This window comes from Bombus pascuorum, chromosome 4 (assembly GCF_905332965.1).
Source record: "Bombus pascuorum chromosome 4, iyBomPasc1.1, whole genome shotgun sequence".
NCBI lineage: Eukaryota > Metazoa > Arthropoda > Insecta > Hymenoptera > Apidae > Bombus > Bombus pascuorum.
In genome coordinates this window covers 7,227,848-7,246,735 of record NC_083491.1, presented here as the reverse complement: position 1 = coordinate 7,246,735, position 18,888 = coordinate 7,227,848, and the positions used below count along the sequence as shown (strand labels likewise).

Sequence of the window (18,888 nt, the reverse complement as noted above, 5' to 3'; positions counted from 1 at the left end):
AAACGCAACAACAAGAAGCTAAAAAATGCTCCAAATGTCAATCTCTGCCAATGCCAAATGCTCTCTGTATGATCACAGCCTTCTGATCGATCGCCTCGCAGCATCCGAAAAATAAAAAATAACCGAAACTTAATCGGACACTCACGATTCAAATGCATGCAACAGAGTAAGCCATACAGTGGATTAAGAGTACGAAATTTAAAAAAAGGGTATCGCCAAAATCCACGAGGACGTCACGCATCAACAGGCAAGCCGAAATTTGTTACGCTTTGTTTCCATGAAAAACGGCCCACATTTTCGGTTTGAGCGAATTCAGAAACCGCTAAAATGTGTCATTCTAGCCGAATATTTCGCAATCCGCACATTAAACCAGAGTTCCAAAATTACATATCACAATACACGGAAGGATAGAATTTGCCAAAATTTTATTTACATTCATTCAGCCGGCCACCCTACGATAAACCTATATCCCAAATATTATCTTCCTGGCGGCAAGAATCAGAATTCTAATTGCGCGGAGAGCCGCTAAATCGTCGTGGTATTAACTAAATCCGGGTCGATACAGGGAATCGTGCGATATAAATCGTTTGTGCCACCCAATGGTTTCGCGTACTAATATCGCTCATAATTTATAGCCGTGACCCTGCGTGTTTGTCGAATCGAAGGAGGGTCGTTAAGGCTGTCGTACGTTGGATAGAACCGCGAAAATCGTACGTTCGACGGTGACCTTCCCGACTAGAAGCCATAAGTCAACCGTTAAGCCATCGCAAACGATGATGACGCGCCTACCAAACTTGAAATAATGCGACGAATGGAGAGAAAAATATAATATGTGGTGTGTACGTGGCGCGCCTACTCTGTTTGCTAAATATTTGGGGATGACCAGGCGCGAAAGCAATAATCGTTTGGAGAAAATATTATCTGGTTCCGTCGTCGCGTTCACAAGGTGGGAGAACGATAATATTCGCGTGCCGTGGGTGGTGGCACGATTGTAATAATACGCGGTTATTGGGGAGAATTTGGAACTTTGTAATTTCAATCCATCGAGGATCGGATCTTTCCAGATCTTAAGAAAAATCTGTTTTACCAATTTACAGTAGAAAAATATGTTTCCCGATGTTTCTGTAAAGAAGACATAATATTCGATAACTTTAAGCTAATTTTGCTGCAACTAAACACGCTTCTTGCTTACAATTTGTAGTTAGATAATAATTCGCAATATACATTGTTGCGTAAATACGATATTAAGAATTAAGGGTTCAAAATAATTTGATGAGTTTCGTAAGTAGATTTTTGAAGTATTAAATTTTCTGGCCCTTTGTAACGAATGTATGCAGATTTAACAGAAAAAAATTATAATAATTTCACTTTATATTTCTGGTTTATTTGGTAGATCAATCTTAATTTTTGTAAAGTTAATTAATACATATAGCTGTGAATTATAGTTGAGTAAATTGGTTAAAATCTATTACTTTCACAGATCGATATATTTATGACGAAAGCAATACGACAAAAGGTAAACGATTAAATAAACTATTAACAAATATTTAAAACCCCTGAAATGGCTACCGTAAAGATTCTGGACGATAAATGAACACGAACAAAATATTAAAAAGGTTTGATAGGTAACAATCCTTTCGTCATAAGATACCATTATAACTAGAACTAAAGAACTAAAGAAGAAGGTATCTATCGCGTTTTACTGGAAATTATTTCGTACTGGTTTTAAAGAACTCATCAAACAGAATTCGAGCGTTTCATAACAAAACCAAAGTTACCTTCGCCGATGTATTAAAAAAGAAAACAATAATTTCCATAAAGCTTAATCTTCGAAGGAACTAAATTTCCTCGCAATCGACGACACTACATCCCTTTTATCTCCGCTTATGAAAAACAATCGTAAATCAAAATTCATACCAGATTAAATAAAATCAAATTAGACCAAACAATCTTCGGAAAGAAATATTGATCCGATTCCGGAGAGACCGAAATCCCGTTCTGTTCCCGGGAACTCGTTCCTATAAAAAGTCACGACAATGGCGGAACACTCAGTTTTCTTGGACTTTCCCTTGCTTGGTTGCTCTTGGGGTAGCGGATAAATGGCTACCTCGTTTCTTCTACACCCTTGAAGTTGATTGTATCACGGACCAGGGCTTGGAACGGGGGATAGGGGGTGAGGGATGGAAGAACTGTTGAAAGAAGGGACAAAGGAGCACCAAGCAAAGGACGCGAAAAACACTGGGAGATGAAGAAGACAACGTTGACTCGCTTGAAATTACGATACAGCCCCGGCTGGTCGCGTGTACACACGCCCACCAAACTTTCTCGTTACATTACGTTAATTGCGTATTTAAGCTTCTCCGATATTAAACTTAATTACATCGTATTATATTGCTCGCGTGGGGGGAAACGATTCACCTTGAACGGGGATCATCCTCCCGGTGAAGCAAAGTACCCTTATTGTACAGTTGCTGCACTTGTTTTTACAATTACGCGATTGTTTCGCCAACTTGAGGGAAGTTCGTCAATGTATCTGCTATAATATCGTATTATTTTAAGGAAAGTTTAGATGGAACGAGAGAGAAAACAGTATTCGAGCGTCTTGTGTTTGAACGTTCAAATTTAAATCCGTCGTATGGTGAATCTTCGATTTTCGATTCTCTTTTCTCCTGTAGTTATTTCGCTGTTAAAAATATAAGGATGCTTTGGGTGGAAATTTTTGGTATCCACTTTTTTCCACTTAATAACTGTTCTAGTTTGTAGTATTAATATACTTGAAGTCGTATTTCCTAATATTCTTTATACACCATAAACAGTATTAAACAGTACAACATTATAGAATTTTAGCTTGAACTATCGAAGCATCCTTAAAAATATATATTATAAATACAGTATTGGAGCGGTACGTCTTTTATACTTTATTCCACTTGTACCATACAGACAAATTTAGGTTTTCTTATTGAAACAAGGGACACTCCCTTTGATCATATTATTGCTTAAAAATTGTACGTGTTTTTCATTTAAATTGCTTCAGAAATAGTCCATCGATTAGTTACGTTAAATAATTATAACCAGGTATATGTGTATCAGAAATAATCACAAAGCGTGATGTATAAAAAGATACATAATCATAAATATATACACAGGAAAATATAAATAAATACATGTTCGTAGCCTCGACTTACCTATCGAAAAATATTCCAGCTTCCACAACCACCATACCTCGATTTCCATCATCATCACACCCTCATTTCATCGAATAAAATCCAGACACCCTGTAAACAGGTCCATCGCAATTATTCACATGGCTAGGGACAATATACAGAACCAGGTAGCTGGAAAACAATATTTCTAACGCGTTCTGGAGCAAAATGGCGGGATATTTAACAGCAGCGCGCGAAGAACGCGCAACAACCAAATTATCATCTTTCCTGTCGCAGAATAAGGCGATTTGCGAAACCGGGCAAAGTGAACACCGACGAACCATTCTACGGCGACATTGTCTGCGTCTGTCGTCGCTTGTGTACGTAGCTTAACGCCCACAATATCGGGTTGCCGAGCGACCCGCCGGCTCTACGGGGAAAATTTAATTTCAGCTGACAACATCCTGTTTCGCTACACACTGTGCTCAGCATTCTACAAAATCGCATGCGAGACGATACGGACAGGATGGTAAGCAAGCCTTCGACGACGATGACTCCAGATTGGTTGTAGGTTTCACGATCGATGACCATTCCACATCGTTTTTGTTTCCTTCTTCACATCGAATTTATAGTCTTCCTTTTTAATTTTCGTTCTTTGGGAATATAACATTCGTGCACATTCAATAATTTTATTTCTATTCTCCTTCACGTTTGTATTATATCTCTTCGAATATCTTCTTGTAAAAAGTGTGAAATTTAAGGAAGAGAGTAAAATTATGTCAGATACTAAAACAAAATATTTTAAAGACTCTCTATATTTTAAGAATTTTAGTCCATTTTAGGCGATACAAATCCGAGAAGAACGGCAGGTTTAAATTGAATTAATTGGATAATAAGAACGACCGGATACCACGAAAGAAGTGAGAGCGTTTGAGGAATTAAAATGTTTGATCGAATAACGCAAAAATAATTTATCTGCATCCATATTTCTGCATTTCTACTACCATTTGTACTACCGAACTTCGGTAGTCGTAGAAATACGAGCTAAAAGGCCGAAAACGACACTCCATAAAAACCAAGAATACCATTTCTCTATCCTCGCCGCTTAAACGTAAACAATCTTATTATATTTCTCTGGTGACTTAACAGGACTTGCTAGTTCCTTCCGATAACGAGTGCTTTACAATACCAAACAGTTTATCCGCAACAATTTTTCGACATGCCGGTCGTGTGCGGATGGTGTATCGCCGTGAAACACGGGGGCGAGTTGGGCATTTTCCAGCGGCAACGCCACCACCACTAAGCATCACCGGCTGCCGCCACCACCGTCGATCCTCCGACGAAAGCCACGACACGGCCTGTGCATACAAACGGTTCCACGGTTCGCCGTGAGCAAGCCTGGGCTGGCGTTCGAATGCGTGCAACTCGCACGAGTGGAAAATACCTCAGAAGCTGAGGATGGCTACAACCACTATTTGTTCTAGTCTAGTCTCGCTCGGATCGCGTAGCCACCCAATTTCCCCTACTCTATCTCTGGCAACCGATCCCTCGTCCTGTTCCAACACGCTTTGTCTCGCCTCTCCGTCTTTCCGTCTAACCCCCTTGAGTAACCCTCGCTCGGTGCACGACCCTTTCCTCATTTCCTCCTCTCCCTTTCTCGCCCTTTCTACCACCCTCCTCTCTTCCTCCACGCGCTGCCTCTCTCGCGTGTCCGTCATCCTCTGGTTACTCTTTTAGCCAGGTCCCTCTCTCACTCTCACTCTCTCTCTCTCTCTCACTCTCTCTCACTCTCCTCCAACCCCGCGATCCACCCCAGTTTCACCAGTCGTCCCTCCTCTCCTTCCTCGTCTCATCCTCGCTGCTGTTCCGTTCGTTACTCGTTCCCCACTCGTCCCTACTAGTTTCGTGCGTCTATTTATCCACCTAGCGGTATGATATTACACCCCGGGGCACACTTTGGCATTCCCCCACGCAGCCACGTTGGCGGTGGCACCCCTGACGCACCCTCTGCTCGAGCCACGCCCAATCGTGGCCCACCGAACACCTCCCGTACAGCAGCCAGTCCATTGGCCCACGCTGACTTTGCGTCATCGCCACCCCGGTACTTGCACCGCGTGTTTCACGGATACGCCACCGCCACACAGCCGCCGCTACCGCTTGCTACCACCGCCGCCACCGCCGACGCCGTCGTCGCGCGCGCGACTCCACTTTGCCGGCTGATTGCGAGGGCATCGGCTCGCCGACAGAGACCGCCGAAAGGACCGAGGAAGAAAAGGAACAGGCTGGATATACCGGGAGAGTATCGAGAAAACGGGGCGAGGGCTAAAGGGAGCGGGGGAAAAAACGAGAGAGCGGACAAAGGGAAGTCGAAGGCGGAGGAAGAGAGCCGGAGAATGGCGTTGTGGAGCTCTGGTCGCTCTGGCGAAGAGGGTGTTGAAATTTAGGAGGCTTCATTTGGACCATTCTTTTACCGTCGCTGTATCGCGCGCCGTAGTTATTACGCTTATACTGAAATTTTTCCCTTTCTTTTTACGTTTTTTGTCTTCCTTTCCTTCTTGCTTTATGTTTCTTTCTTTTGTTTCTACCTCGTCTTCTCTTTTTGGGGTGGTCGCATTGGAACGAAGAGTTGCAGGCGGATGTTTCCGAAGACGAAGAGGTTAAGGGACTCTCTTGAATTGAGCGCGTTGATCGTGTGTAACCGAGAGCTTCTGTCTTCTCGCCTTCCGACTCGGAATCTGGGTTAAGAGGCTGACCTCGAGCCTCGATGGCTTTTGTCGAAGAAAGTGTTTTAACGCGCCACCGACCGCCCACGCTCTGCTCGCCTCTCACAAGTTTCGATTCGTTAAAGATGGAATAGCAACCCCGGTGGAATCGAGGCTTTTATGAGCGGAGCCTCGGAATATTTGTTTGTTCGACGCGTTTCGCTCGATTGTGCTCTCTTTTTTATGAATCGCAGCTTGCAAATTACATATCCATGAATTGATTTAATTTTTCTCTTAGCAAACAAGGCTCTCATCGTACAAGATCAATTTTCCACTGTTCCTATAATATAATGGATGTTGTATAAAATTATAATTAAATTTAATTATAATCGATCTTATACATAGAAATTAAGGTCAAGCGGAGTAACCCTACTTTAGTTCATTGTTTATCAAGAGATTCAGATATTTAATAAATAGTACAATATTCCTGTCATTTCCTACGTTTGGCGAAACCTTTGTATTTCTTCTGATATTACATTTAGCGGGATGCTGGATGATTATGTAATTTAGTATACTTTAATGTGCTTACTTTAATATATACTTTAATATACTTATATATGCATGCACTTTCCAAAAATCTTATTTCATCCATATTAACTCCGTACTATTCTCTAGAAATTTTCCATAAACTTATGTATTCACAGCTGAATAATATTGCAATAATAGAGATTAAAGTATATATTTCTCCTTGCTCTTTTATTAAAAAGAAGATAAACTATTTCGCCCCTAGACGATACTAAAAAACGGCAGAAGCACCAGCAGAAAATTATACGACCGTTTAAAACGTTGAAGAACCGAGAGTAGAAGAACTCTGCGCCTACGAAAATCAAAAGCGTACTTGGGCCAGCACATCCACGAACGTAACGAGCCACTCTTCGACTTATCTCACCGAAGACACACGGTTTTTCTAACGGATAACAACGGGGAGCCGTTGTTCCCTGTGAGTTATGCAGGAAGCAGCAGCTTTGATCAGTATGGTAATGCATCGGCCCCATGAAAAAGCTCTGAAATTGCGACTCGTTGTTGCGAGCGTTGGATGAGGAGGAGGCGAACCAGAGAAGAAGGACGAGATTTAGGGTGAACAGTTGAGCCTCGAAAGGCCTAATCGTCCCGGCAGCCTCTTTGTACGCAAAGTTAATAACGTGTATTTATGTATTTGCCACGTTTAATTGCCTGTGCGGCTATTACATTCGCTCTGAAATGCTCGCTCCCGCCTTGAATACACCGCAGAGGGTAGTATTAAGTACTTGCTCGAGTGTTCAGCGAGTCTGGCAATGACACGAGACCTTCGTGTACTGTACAGACCGGTTGCTGTTCTACCATTCCTCTTAAACTTGTTAAATATCGATACTTTAAAATCTCCATGCAATTTTCCTTCTTTTGTGATCAGCAACTTCCTTTTTTAAATGAATGACAAATATCCTATTCGTAACTATGGATTTGAATTAGGTCTATCAATTGGATTTTACCTTAATATTGCCATTAAACTTGTCAAGTAACAGTGCTTTAAGGCCCCCTTGCAATTTCTTTTTCACAATCAGGACATTCATTTTTTGTTTGGACCAGATATAGTTGCAGTTACTGTTGACTTGTTTTGGTAATTTGAATTTTTGAAAAAAGGAGAAAGGAACAAATAGTATATATTATGCTTGTAACAATAAATTCTGGTCTAAAATGGCCAGTTTTTCTACTATTCCTATTAATGTTATTAAATATTGATAATTCTATTTTTTTTTTTTTAATTAAAAAGTTAATTTTTCAAAGCATCAACATTTTTTTGCTAGTAATGACCACCTTTTCTATTGCAAATAACGAGTTCAGTTTTTGGATTTATGTATGTATGTGCATGTTATTCAGTATACTGTGAATATACTATATAAATAGTATTACCATGAAATTGTTATTGGAAATTACAATGTAATATTCTGCTGTTGCCTCAATAAATATTCAAATCGTTAGCTCTCGGTAGAGTACAGTATTATATTGAAGAATTATTGTTTCAGTGGATGGATAAATTAATATCCACCAATAATCTATTTGATTTGTTTAGAATGCGTAAATATAAATGTTATCGTTGAAGAATTACTGCTATAAATTAATTTACCTCCAACTTAATTGCAATATTGTTATCAAATTTTAATCGAAATATTTCCTTTTTCATGTATCTAGGTGCAATTCATCTGTAGAAAAATTAAATATTAGCGCCATTTTGAATTACGATTTCAAAACAAAAAGAAGTATTTGGCGAAATACAAATAAAATATAAAACAGAATTTCGCTGAAGTATTTTCAATATTTCAAAAAATACCTTTCCTTCGCGCTTTTAAGTCGTATATAGATTGAACTCATAAATTAATTTATGGGTTGCGAACAAACTAACTGAAAGACTTGGCGCGTAAATCACGGTAGCCATATTTAAAATCTTTTTACAAAATTAAATTCCTCTTATAGTCTACATTAAACACATTTTATTATGTTCATCTTCCATATTTCATTTCTTTTTCGTAATGTGTCACTAATATTGATAATACACCAGTATCATGATATGTTTGTCATAATATTGAATATAAAATTTAGATAACAACTTACATTAAATTCTTTCTTCATTAAAAGAATTTTCATCAAAAGAATTCTACTGCAAATGAATTTGAAACACAGCATACAATTCTAACTTTTGATTTAATACATCACTGTTACTTCAGCATTATTCTATATTCTATCAAACTTTATCCACTATTTTCACTCGATTTTTACCATGTGTTCCATCACGAACAAGTCGTAGAGAGGCTATCAAAATTAATAGTACAGTAAGCGCTATCTAGTGACAAATTTGGGAAACAAAATTGCTGCAAGCGCTTTAAATATGGCGCTCCCCTTGGCACAGTATTAATTATCTTTAGTATTATGAATTCCTCTAACCTTATTGAATGTCGTTTATTAATTCATTAGGTAATAGCTGGTATTATACTAGTCATCATGTTCCTAACAATAAAAAATAAATGAAGAGTATTCTTTTATTGCTTCATACAAATTGAGACATGACAAGTATATTATAAAAAATAACTCGAATACTAGTATATTTTATAGAATTAAATAACGAATAGAATAATATTTTACGAAAATGTCTATACTGAGGGCTGTGTTATTTAAACATATTAATTATTCAAAATGTTCAAGGTATCATTCATGTTTTGTAATAAATTTTTCATACAATAAATTGTAATAATCTTAAATTTGTATTCAATCATTATAAATATTTTTGTTGCAGGGATTCCTTGTTATTATTTTTATCGAAACAAAAGGACAAACCTTTTGATCTAGCAAAACGAAAATTTAACAGTGGTATCAAAGAGACTGTAAAAAATGACAATAGTGGATTAAAAAATTTCTCAACAATTTTAAAATTTGGTTCAGGTGGTTTAAGTAGTATTGTATTAACATGCATGATAAAGTGTCATACTTCTGCTGTTGAAGGCAAAACACCTAAAATTTCGGAAAATATTACAAAAGATAATAAAGAATTGACTTTGAAATGGAAAAAGTTTTTAGAATATTTGTATCCATATCTTTGGCAATTATTGATAGCTTTGTCAGTAAGTATTTATGTACAATACATATGCAAATGTGGATTTTATATTTCTGTATACTTATGTAATTGATAACTTTAACTTTTAGAGTGCAATGGTTGTTGCTGTATTAAATATTTGGATACCACAACATGTGGGACATGTTATAAACATATTAACAAAAATCTGTCAAACCAAAGGGGAAGATAGCTTAAAAACTGTGCTATTACAATTGACAGAACCTGCACTTGCATTAGCACGTATGTATGTTGCACAAGTATGTAAATGTTTATCTGGAAAAAAGTATATTTTTTATATTATTTATAACATAATTTAAATTGAGAAATTATAGGAAATCTCTTACTTTTAGGCACTTTTTACCTTTGTATATATTTATATGCTTTCACATGTGGGAGAAAGAATAGCTATGAATTTAAAGAAAGATGTATTTAAATCAATTATAATGCAAGACATCACGTTCTTTGATAAGAATCGTAGTGGTGAAATAGTAAGTCGATTAACCAGTGATATTCAAGACTTTAAAAGTACCTTTAAAATATGTATATCACAAGGCTTAAGAAGCACCACGCAAATTATTGGTTGCATAGTTTCTGTGATAGGGATTTCACCACAATTGACTGCAGCTACAGTGTTATCTTTGCCTACCATAATTCTTATTGGTACATTGCTTGGAAGAGGTTTAAGAAAATTATCTATAGAGGCACAGAATCAACTTGCTAAATCTGCAGATGTTTGTGAGGAAGCCATACAAAATATTAGAACGGTAATATCATGTATGATAATGATAAATTATTTTAAATAATTTATAGCATATTATTTTTATAGGTGAAAGCATTTTCAGCCGAAGAAAAAGAGATAGAAATGTTCTGTAAAGAAACTACATTAGGAGCTGCATTATATGAAAAATTAGGTTTGGGAATTGCTTTGTTCCAAGGGGGGACAAATCTATTTCTCAATAGTATCTTACTTTGTACTTTATATTTTGGTGGACATTTAATGTCTACTGGGCAATTATCTCCAGGAGATTTAATGGCGTTTTTAATGGCCACGCAAACTATACAAAAATCTTTATCTCAATTATCATTGTTATTTGGATCATATGTTAGAGGTGTTAGTGCTGGTGCTAGAGTTTTTGAGGTACATATACAATTTTATTTTATATCAATACAATGAAAAGTATTCTTTATTTTATTTTGATCCAATCCCTTATTATAGTATCTAGAAATGCCACCATCATATCAGATGATTAATGGAGAAGTTATTACAGACCAATCCCTAGCAGGAAATATCACGTTTAAAGACGTAGAATTTAGCTATCCTACTCGTCAAGATCACATTATTTTAAAGAATTTTAGCTTACACATTCCTGCTGGGAAAACAGTAGCTATCGTTGGTTCTAGCGGCAATGGAAAATCAACGATAGCTGCCTTGTTAGAAAGGTACTTTGATTATCTTAGATTCAAAAATTTTTTTCATATAAAATTTGATCATCGATTAGTCTACCAAATAATATAAAATACTAATAATATAAAATATTTCAGATTTTATGACATTAATAATGGCTCAATTACAATTGATGGTAAAGACTTAAGATCGCTCAATGCTAGTTACCTCCGAGGTAACGTTCTAGGGTATATAAATCAAGAACCTATTTTATTTGCCACTAGTATTATGGAAAATATACGATATGGAAAGCCGGATGCTACAGATGAAGATGTAAATACTGTTAAAATTAGAGGTTTATTAAAGTTATACTTCTACAGAAAAATTATTATTAAATATTCTTAGGTCATTGAAGTTGCTAAAGAAGCAAATGCTCATGAATTTATTATGAATTTTCCGAGTAAGTACGATACGCAAGTAGGAGAAAGGGGAGCGCAACTTTCCGGTGGACAAAAGCAACGTATTGCAATCGCAAGAGCTTTATTAAAAAGACCTTCTATTTTAATCTTAGACGAAGCTACAAGGTAAGAATCATAGACAACAGTTATTGTAATAACTCTATATATTTGAACTGATTGTTTTAATTTTATACAATAACTTTTAGTGCGTTAGATTATGAAAGTGAACGAATTGTACAGAAAGCGCTAGACAATGTTACTCAAGGAAGAACAGTCGTAGTAATCGCTCACAGATTAAGCACGATTAAAAATGCTGACATTATTGTTGTATTGCAGCGAGGAGTAATCACGGAAGTACGCATTCCAATACAAAATTCCAGACATGACATTGAATTAAATTAATATATTTATTTTCACATCTTATTTTCAGATGGGTACACATACAGAATTAATTAAAAAGAAAGGCTTATATTACACTTTAGTAAACGAACAAGACAAAGTTAATGCATAATATTAATGAAACTCTAAATCATAATACAATTTCTAAAATATTTATTTTGGAATAATAGGAATATTATTTAAGGACGTTGTATGAACTACCTCCGATTCTAATATATACATACACGCTTAAATATATATAATTTATATTTTCAAATATTTATAATTTTTTATCTTCATCTTTATACCTGCCATATTATTTATATTTTATATTATTATATTTATATTTTTAATTTGATATATAAATGCAATTTTTTAAATAAAAATTCACTAATATATTTTATGTCATCCTTAGTGATGTAACACATTTAAAATTTTTGTCAAGCATTGCTTAATCTTATCAATGATATAGTATATCGCTGACGGCATGTGTGTATCTTTCGGTGTAGTTGCTGATTCTTTTTGTGCAACATTATTACACGCGTCCTCCTTATCTATAATCTCAGAATGTTTATGAGATGATTTCGAATGTTTTTTCATTGCTCTAGAATCAGGCTTTCCGGCTACTACATTTGAAAATGTTTCTTCAGTATTAATTTCAGGTGTTGCTCTATCATTTTGTAATACAGATTCTCCATTTGTGCTGATCAAGCTTGTTGGATCAGTGGTTATCATTCTATTTAAATCGTAATTTAATGATTCACCGGATCCATATTTAACGGGTATTTGTTCATCGCTTCCTTTATTATTATGTTCTGGATCTTCTTTTGTAGCTGTAATTATATCATTTACGACAGGTGTAGTAGGTGGATTATGTAAAATGAATTCTTCTGACCTACTTGTTTCTAACAATGGTTCATTTGCCTCTGTTCCTGTATTTGTTTCCCTAGGTACTGTCATATTAGATATTAGAGCATCAGGTAAGATAGCTGAAGTAGTACCAATAGTTTCAGTTCCAATAGTTGGCTCTTTAGTAAATTCTTCTGTTACAGTACTTTCAACTTCCAGAATAGGTTCCTCAGGACCTTCTGTTTCCGAGAATGATTCAGGTGGAATTATGTACGTAACTAGGTGTTTTTGTGGTTTTGTAGTATCAGGGGCTATCGAATTGGTTAATATATTATTATATTCTTTCTCTAAACTAGGATTTTCAGTAGCAGAAGTTCCAACGGATGATTTGTCTAAAATTAATTCTGTTACTTCATCCGGTTCTGTATCAATAAGAGTTGTCGAATCCATCAAAACTGATGGTTCAGTGTTAATATTTTCAATTTCAGGAATCGGTAATTCAGGATTTTCAGTACTAGCAATTACAACCGGCGATTCGTTTAAAACTACCTCTTTTTCAGGCTCCTCTTCTGATTCTGTATTGATAAGGGGTTTTGGATTGGATAGAATTGTTGGTTCAGTGTTAATATTTTCAATTTCAGTAACCGGTAATTCAGGATTTTCAGTAGTAGGATTTACAACAAGTGATTCATCTGAAATTACTTCTGTTACCCGTTCCTCTTCCGGTTCTGTATTGATGAAGGTTGTTGGATCAGGTAGAATTGTTGGTTCAGTGTTAATATTTTCAATGTCAGGAATCGGTAATTCAGGATTTTCAGTAGTAGGATTTACAACAGGTGATTCATCTGAAATTACTTCTGTTACCCGTTCCTCTTCCGGTTCTGTATTAATAAAGGTTGTTGGATCAGGTAGAATTGTTGGTTCAGTATTAATATTTCCAATTTCAGGAATCGGTAATTCAGGATTTTCAGTAGTAGGATTTACAACAAGTGGTTCATCTGAAATTACTTTTGTTACCGGTTCCTCTTCCGGTTCTGTATTAATAAAGGTCGTTGGATCAGGTAGAATTGTTGGTTCAGTGTTAATATTTTCAATTTCAGGAATAGGTAATTCAGGATTTTCAGTAGTAGGATTTACAACAGGTGATTCGTCTGAAATTACTTTTGTTGCCGGTTCCTCTTCCGGTTCTGTATTGATAAAGGTTGTTGGATCAGGTAGAATTGTTGGTTCAGTGTTAATATTTTCAATCTCAGGAATCGATAATTCAGGATTTTCAGTAGTAGGAATTCCAACTGGTGATTCGTCTGAAATTACTTTTGTTGCCGGTTCCTCTTCCGGTTCTGTATTGATCAAGGTTGTTGGATCAGGTAGAATTGTTGGTTCAGTGTTAATATTTTCAATCTCAGGAATCGGTAATTCAGGATTTTCAGTGGTTGGAATCACATCCGGTGATTCGTTTAAGACCACTTCTTTTGCTGGTTCCTCTTCCGATTCTATATTGATAAGGGTTGTTGGATCAGATAGAATTGTTGGTTCAGTGTTAATATTTTCAATTTCAGGAATCGGTAATTCGGGATTTTCAGTAGTAGGAATTCCAACTGGTGATTCGTCTGAAGTTACTCCTGTTACCCGTTCCTTTTCCGGTTCTGTATTGATAAGGGTTGTTGGATCAGGTAGAATTGTTGGTTCAGTGTTAATATTTTCAATTTCAGGAATTGGTAATTCGGGATTTTCAGTAGTAGGAATTCCAACTGGTGATTCGTCTGAAGTTACTCCTGTTACCCGTTCCTTTTCCGGTTCTGTATTGATAAGGGTTGTTGGATCAGGTAGAATTGTTGGTTCAGTGTTAATATTTTCAATTTCCGGAATCGGTAATTCGGGATTTTCAGTAGTAGGATTCACAACAGGTGATTCGTCTGAAATTACTTCTGTTACCCGTTCCTCTTCCGGTTCTGTATTGATAAGGGTTGTTGGATCAGGTAGAATTGTTGGTTCAGTGTTAATATTTTCAATTTCAGGAATCGGTAATTCGGGATTTTCAGTAGTAGGAATTCCAACTGGTGATTCGTCTGAAGTTACTCCTGTTACCCGTTCCTTTTCCGGTTCTGTATTGATAAGGGTTGTTGGATCAGGTAGAATTGTTGGTTCAGTGTTAATATTTTCAATCTCAGGAATCGATAATTCAGGATTTTCAGTAGTAGGAATTCCAACTGGTGATTCGTCTGAAATTACTTTTGTTGCCGGTTCCTCTTCCGGTTCTGTATTGATCAAGGTTGTTGGATCAGGTAGAATTGTTGGTTCAGTGTTAATATTTTCAATCTCAGGAATCGGTAATTCAGGATTTTCAGTGGTTGGAATCACATCCGGTGATTCGTTTAAGACCACTTCTTTTGCTGGTTCCTCTTCCGATTCTATATTGATAAGGGTTGTTGGATCAGGTAGAATTGTTGGTTCAGTGTTAATATTTTCAATTTCCGGAATCGGTAATTCAGGATTTTCAGTAGTAGGATTCACAACAGGTGATTCGTCTGAAATTACTTCTGTTACCCGTTCCTTTTCCGGTTCTGTATTGATAAGGGTTGTTGGATCAGGTAGAATTGTTGGTTCAGTGTTAATATTTTCAATTTCAGGAATCGGTAATTCGGGATTTTCAGTAGTAGGAATTCCAACTGGTGATTCGTCTGAAGTTACTCCTGTTACCCGTTCCTTTTCCGGTTCTGTATTGATAAGGGTTGTTGGATCAGGTAGAATTGTTGGTTCAGTGTTAATATTTTCAATCTCAGGAATCGATAATTCAGGATTTTCAGTAGTAGGAATTCCAACTGGTGATTCGTCTGAAATTACTTTTGTTGCCGGTTCCTCTTCCGGTTCTGTATTAATAAAGGTTGTTGGATCAGGTAGAATTGTTGGTTCAGTGTTAATATTTTCAATTTCCGGAATCGGTAATTCAGGATTTTCAGTAGTAGGATTCACAACAGGTGATTCGTCTGAAATTACTTCTGTTACCCGTTCCTTTTCCGGTTCTGTATTGATAAGGGTTGTTGGATCAGGTAGAATTGTTGGTTCAGTGTTAATATTTTCAATTTCAGGAATCGGTAATTCGGGATTTTCAGTAGTAGGAATTCCAACTGGTGATTCGTCTGAAGTTACTCCTGTTACCCGTTCCTTTTCCGGTTCTGTATTGATAAGGGTTGTTGGATCAGGTAGAATTGTTGGTTCAGTGTTAATATTTTCAATCTCAGGAATCGATAATTCAGGATTTTCAGTAGTAGGAATTCCAACTGGTGATTCGTCTGAAATTACTTTTGTTGCCGGTTCCTCTTCCGGTTCTGTATTGATCAAGGTTGTTGGATCAGGTAGAATTGTTGGTTCAGTGTTAATATTTTCAATCTCAGGAATCGGTAATTCAGGATTTTCAGTGGTTGGAATCACATCCGGTGATTCGTTTAAGACCACTTCTTTTGCTGGTTCCTCTTCCGATTTTGTATTGATAAGGGTTGTTGGATCAGATAGAATTGTTGGTTCAGTGTTAATATTTTCAATTTCAGGAATCGGTAATTCAGGATTTTCAGTAGTAGGATTTACAACAGGTGATTCGTCTGAAATTACTTCTGTTACCCCTTCCTCTTCCGGTTCTGTATTGATAAGGGTTGTTGGATCAGGTAGAATTGTTGGTTCAGTGTTAATATTTTCAATTTCAGGAATCGGTAATTCAGGATTTTCAGTAGTAGGATTTACAACAGGTGATTCGTCTGAAATTACTTCTGTTACCGGTTCTTCTTCCGGTTCTGTATTAATAAGAGTTGTTGGATCACCTACAATTATTTCATCAGTGTTAATGTTTTCAGTTTCAGTAGTTGATTCTTCGCTCAAATTTTCTGGTGCTTTATATTGATCTGTCAAATTAGGATCTTCAGAAATAGGAATTTGCACGGATGGTTGAAGTGGAATTATTGCTGTAACCGGTAATTCTTTCGCTTCGACATTATTAAGGATTGTAGGATCTTCTGAAATTGTTGGCGCAATGTTCATGCTTTCATTTTCAGTAACTGGCTTTTCGCTGGATTCTTCTTGTATACTATGTTGGTTTTCTAAATTAGGTTCTTCAGTAGGTATTTGTACGGGCGATTCAGTTGGAATTATTTCTGCAATCGGTGGCTCCTCTGGTTGTACTGGACTAGGAGCTGTAACATCCTCTATAATTGTTGGTAGAGTGTTTTCAGCTCCACTAATTGATTCTTCGTTAAATGCTTTTGTTGTGCTATGTTGGTTTTGTAATCTAGGATCATCAATAGGAATTTCCAAGGGCGTTTTGTTTGTATCTAGGTTTGTAGTCGGTTCGTTATTTCTTGGGCTTGTAGGATCGGCTAATGTTATTGGTTCAGTGTCGATGTTTCTGATCCCAAACATTGGCTCTTCGTTAAATTCTTCTGTAGTATTATATTGTTTTCCCAAACTAGGATTTTCAGAATCAGGAATATTTTCTCGCTCTATGTTTTCTAACGTTGATGGATCATCTAAAATTGTTGGTCCAGTTCTATCTTGGTCATCAGGTGATTGCTCCTTAGGATCATCCGTTATAATTCTTGTATGATCATTTTCAAATGGTTCTGCTACAGTCCTAGATCCTAATTCTTTATTCCCATTTACGTCGACGGGCAAATTAAATTCAGTCGGATACGTGTTCTCTACTGCAATTGTTGAATACGTGGCAGTTATAGGTATCGCGAAATCTCCATTGTTTGTAAAACGTGACTTTTCCAAAGCACGTTCCGTCGTCGTTACAATATCATTACTATCACCTGATCGCGTGAGTTCAGATACGAATGGTTCGGTGTAAGAAGTAGTTATCAACTTAATTTCATCATCACTATCGGACGTTGAATTAGTTGTAGTGTCTTCTTCATTCGTAAATATCGTCTCACAAGTTTCCGATCTTCCCTTTGTCGGAAATACAGCTTCCTTTAATGCCACATTTTCTTTCTTTCCATCCCATGGATGATCTCTACACGAGGCTAATGATTCTGGTTCACGACAAGTACTGGATGGTTTACACATTTCAGTTTCTGTGTCATAAGCCATATTTTTTGGACACGTGTAGAAATTTTTGTTCATTTTCTTACCATGCATCGAGCAAGTATAAAACAAACCACAGTTATCTGGAACCGGAAATGAGCCGGTTTTTAGGCAATCGAGATGTTGAACAGAATCAAAAATATCGGAATTTTGTCCGTTGGTAGCAGAAATATGCTTGTCACGAGGTACCAAGATACATTTTTGTAGATGGCTTTCGAAATGTCTGTTTTGGGGACACTGGGCCAAAATGGTTTTGTTCTGTCTGCAAATGTAGTAGTATCTTGGATTTGTGCAGTGTGATTTTAATACATTCGACCCGCAAGATATTTTGTTATTTACATAAAGTGCTTTTCCGCCACCGATTACGCCCATACAATTGCGCTTGTCTACGTCGAAATATTGGTTCATCCTGCATGGTGGATGCTTAGATTTTAAAGTCCTGGGATATCTGTGTGCCTCATAATTTGTGATATCTGTGGCATCAACATCCTGTAGATAATTAGAGGTTCATTTATGAGAGTGTATATCTAAAATATAATTAAACTGACGATCTGCGATTTTACAATGACGGAAGTAATCTTTACATAGTTTGATTAAAAAGAGATGAATTTTATAATTATGAAATCTGTTTTCTTTAAATCGTGACGTCATTGACGTTTTTTGAATAAAAAATTGCAAAAATTCTGAAATAAAGTTTAAATATCTAAGTTAAACGAAACAGTCTATATTTGTTAAATATTTAATTTGTTTAATAAAAATAACTATATTTAATTAAAAGAATTATTATGTTAAATTTATTATTGCAAAGGTATATAAAATTTATTTTATATTACTGTGAAAAAATAAAAAAAGGAACAGCTTGTAAATTCTGTCCTATCTAATGTTAGAATATACAAAATTATAATAATAAAGTAATGGAAGACTTACATCTAATCTGCTCACTGGTTGACTAACTACGATTAGAGTCACAAATTGGAATAGTAAAACTAGAATAAAACTCTTCATATTCGATAATCACATTAATCGAAGTGAAGGTTTTTTTACTTATTTAATCCGTGAGAATACTTTTTACACTCGATGCCGAAAGTTGTCTGTCCATCAAGGTAACGTGTTTCAGCACTTTTATATCAAAAACGTGCTGGATGATAATTAAGCTGCGATAATTGCAATTATCGGGAACGTCATTTTACACAATATACAAGTGCGTGATCAAGTTTACACGTTGTTCTTCACATAAGTTTGCTTAATTAAC

At 36.3% G+C, this 18,888-nt stretch overlaps 2 protein-coding genes across 2 annotated transcripts; one reads left to right on the top strand and one right to left on the bottom strand.

Annotated features, from left to right (window-relative positions):
• Window positions 1-8,759: 8,759 nt before the first annotated feature.
• On the top strand, window positions 8,760-11,988 carry LOC132906228 (mitochondrial potassium channel ATP-binding subunit). Its single transcript, XM_060958229.1, has 10 exons — window positions 8,760-9,082; window positions 9,174-9,498; window positions 9,581-9,748; window positions 9,842-10,255; window positions 10,318-10,629; window positions 10,708-10,931; window positions 11,034-11,208; window positions 11,281-11,459; window positions 11,540-11,687; window positions 11,764-11,988. The coding sequence occupies exons 1-10, from the start codon at window positions 9,027-9,029 to the stop codon at window positions 11,842-11,844; spliced, it is 2,082 nt and encodes a 693-aa protein (XP_060814212.1). The 5' UTR covers window positions 8,760-9,026; the 3' UTR covers window positions 11,845-11,988.
• Window positions 11,851-18,140, bottom strand: LOC132906120 (mucin-2-like; the record flags this gene model as incomplete). The annotated part of the gene is made up of 2 exons (XM_060957989.1): window positions 11,851-12,544; window positions 12,611-18,140. Coding segments are annotated over 2 exons (5,952 nt in total), but the record flags the coding sequence as incomplete, so codon positions are not given.
• Between the last annotated feature and the right edge of the window lie 748 nt (window positions 18,141-18,888).

Bases quoted from the DNA above. Each gene is read 5' to 3' on its own strand.
- LOC132906228 (XM_060958229.1), top strand. From the start codon at position 9,027: ATGTCTATACTGAGGGCTGTGTTATTTAAACATATTAATTATTCAAAA. The intron at 9,749-9,841 runs GTATGTAAATGT...TCTTACTTTTAG, and splicing joins CACGTATGTATGTTGCACAA to GCACTTTTTACCTTTGTATA. The intron at 11,209-11,280 runs GTAAATACTGTT...AAATATTCTTAG, and splicing joins CGGATGCTACAGATGAAGAT to GTCATTGAAGTTGCTAAAGA.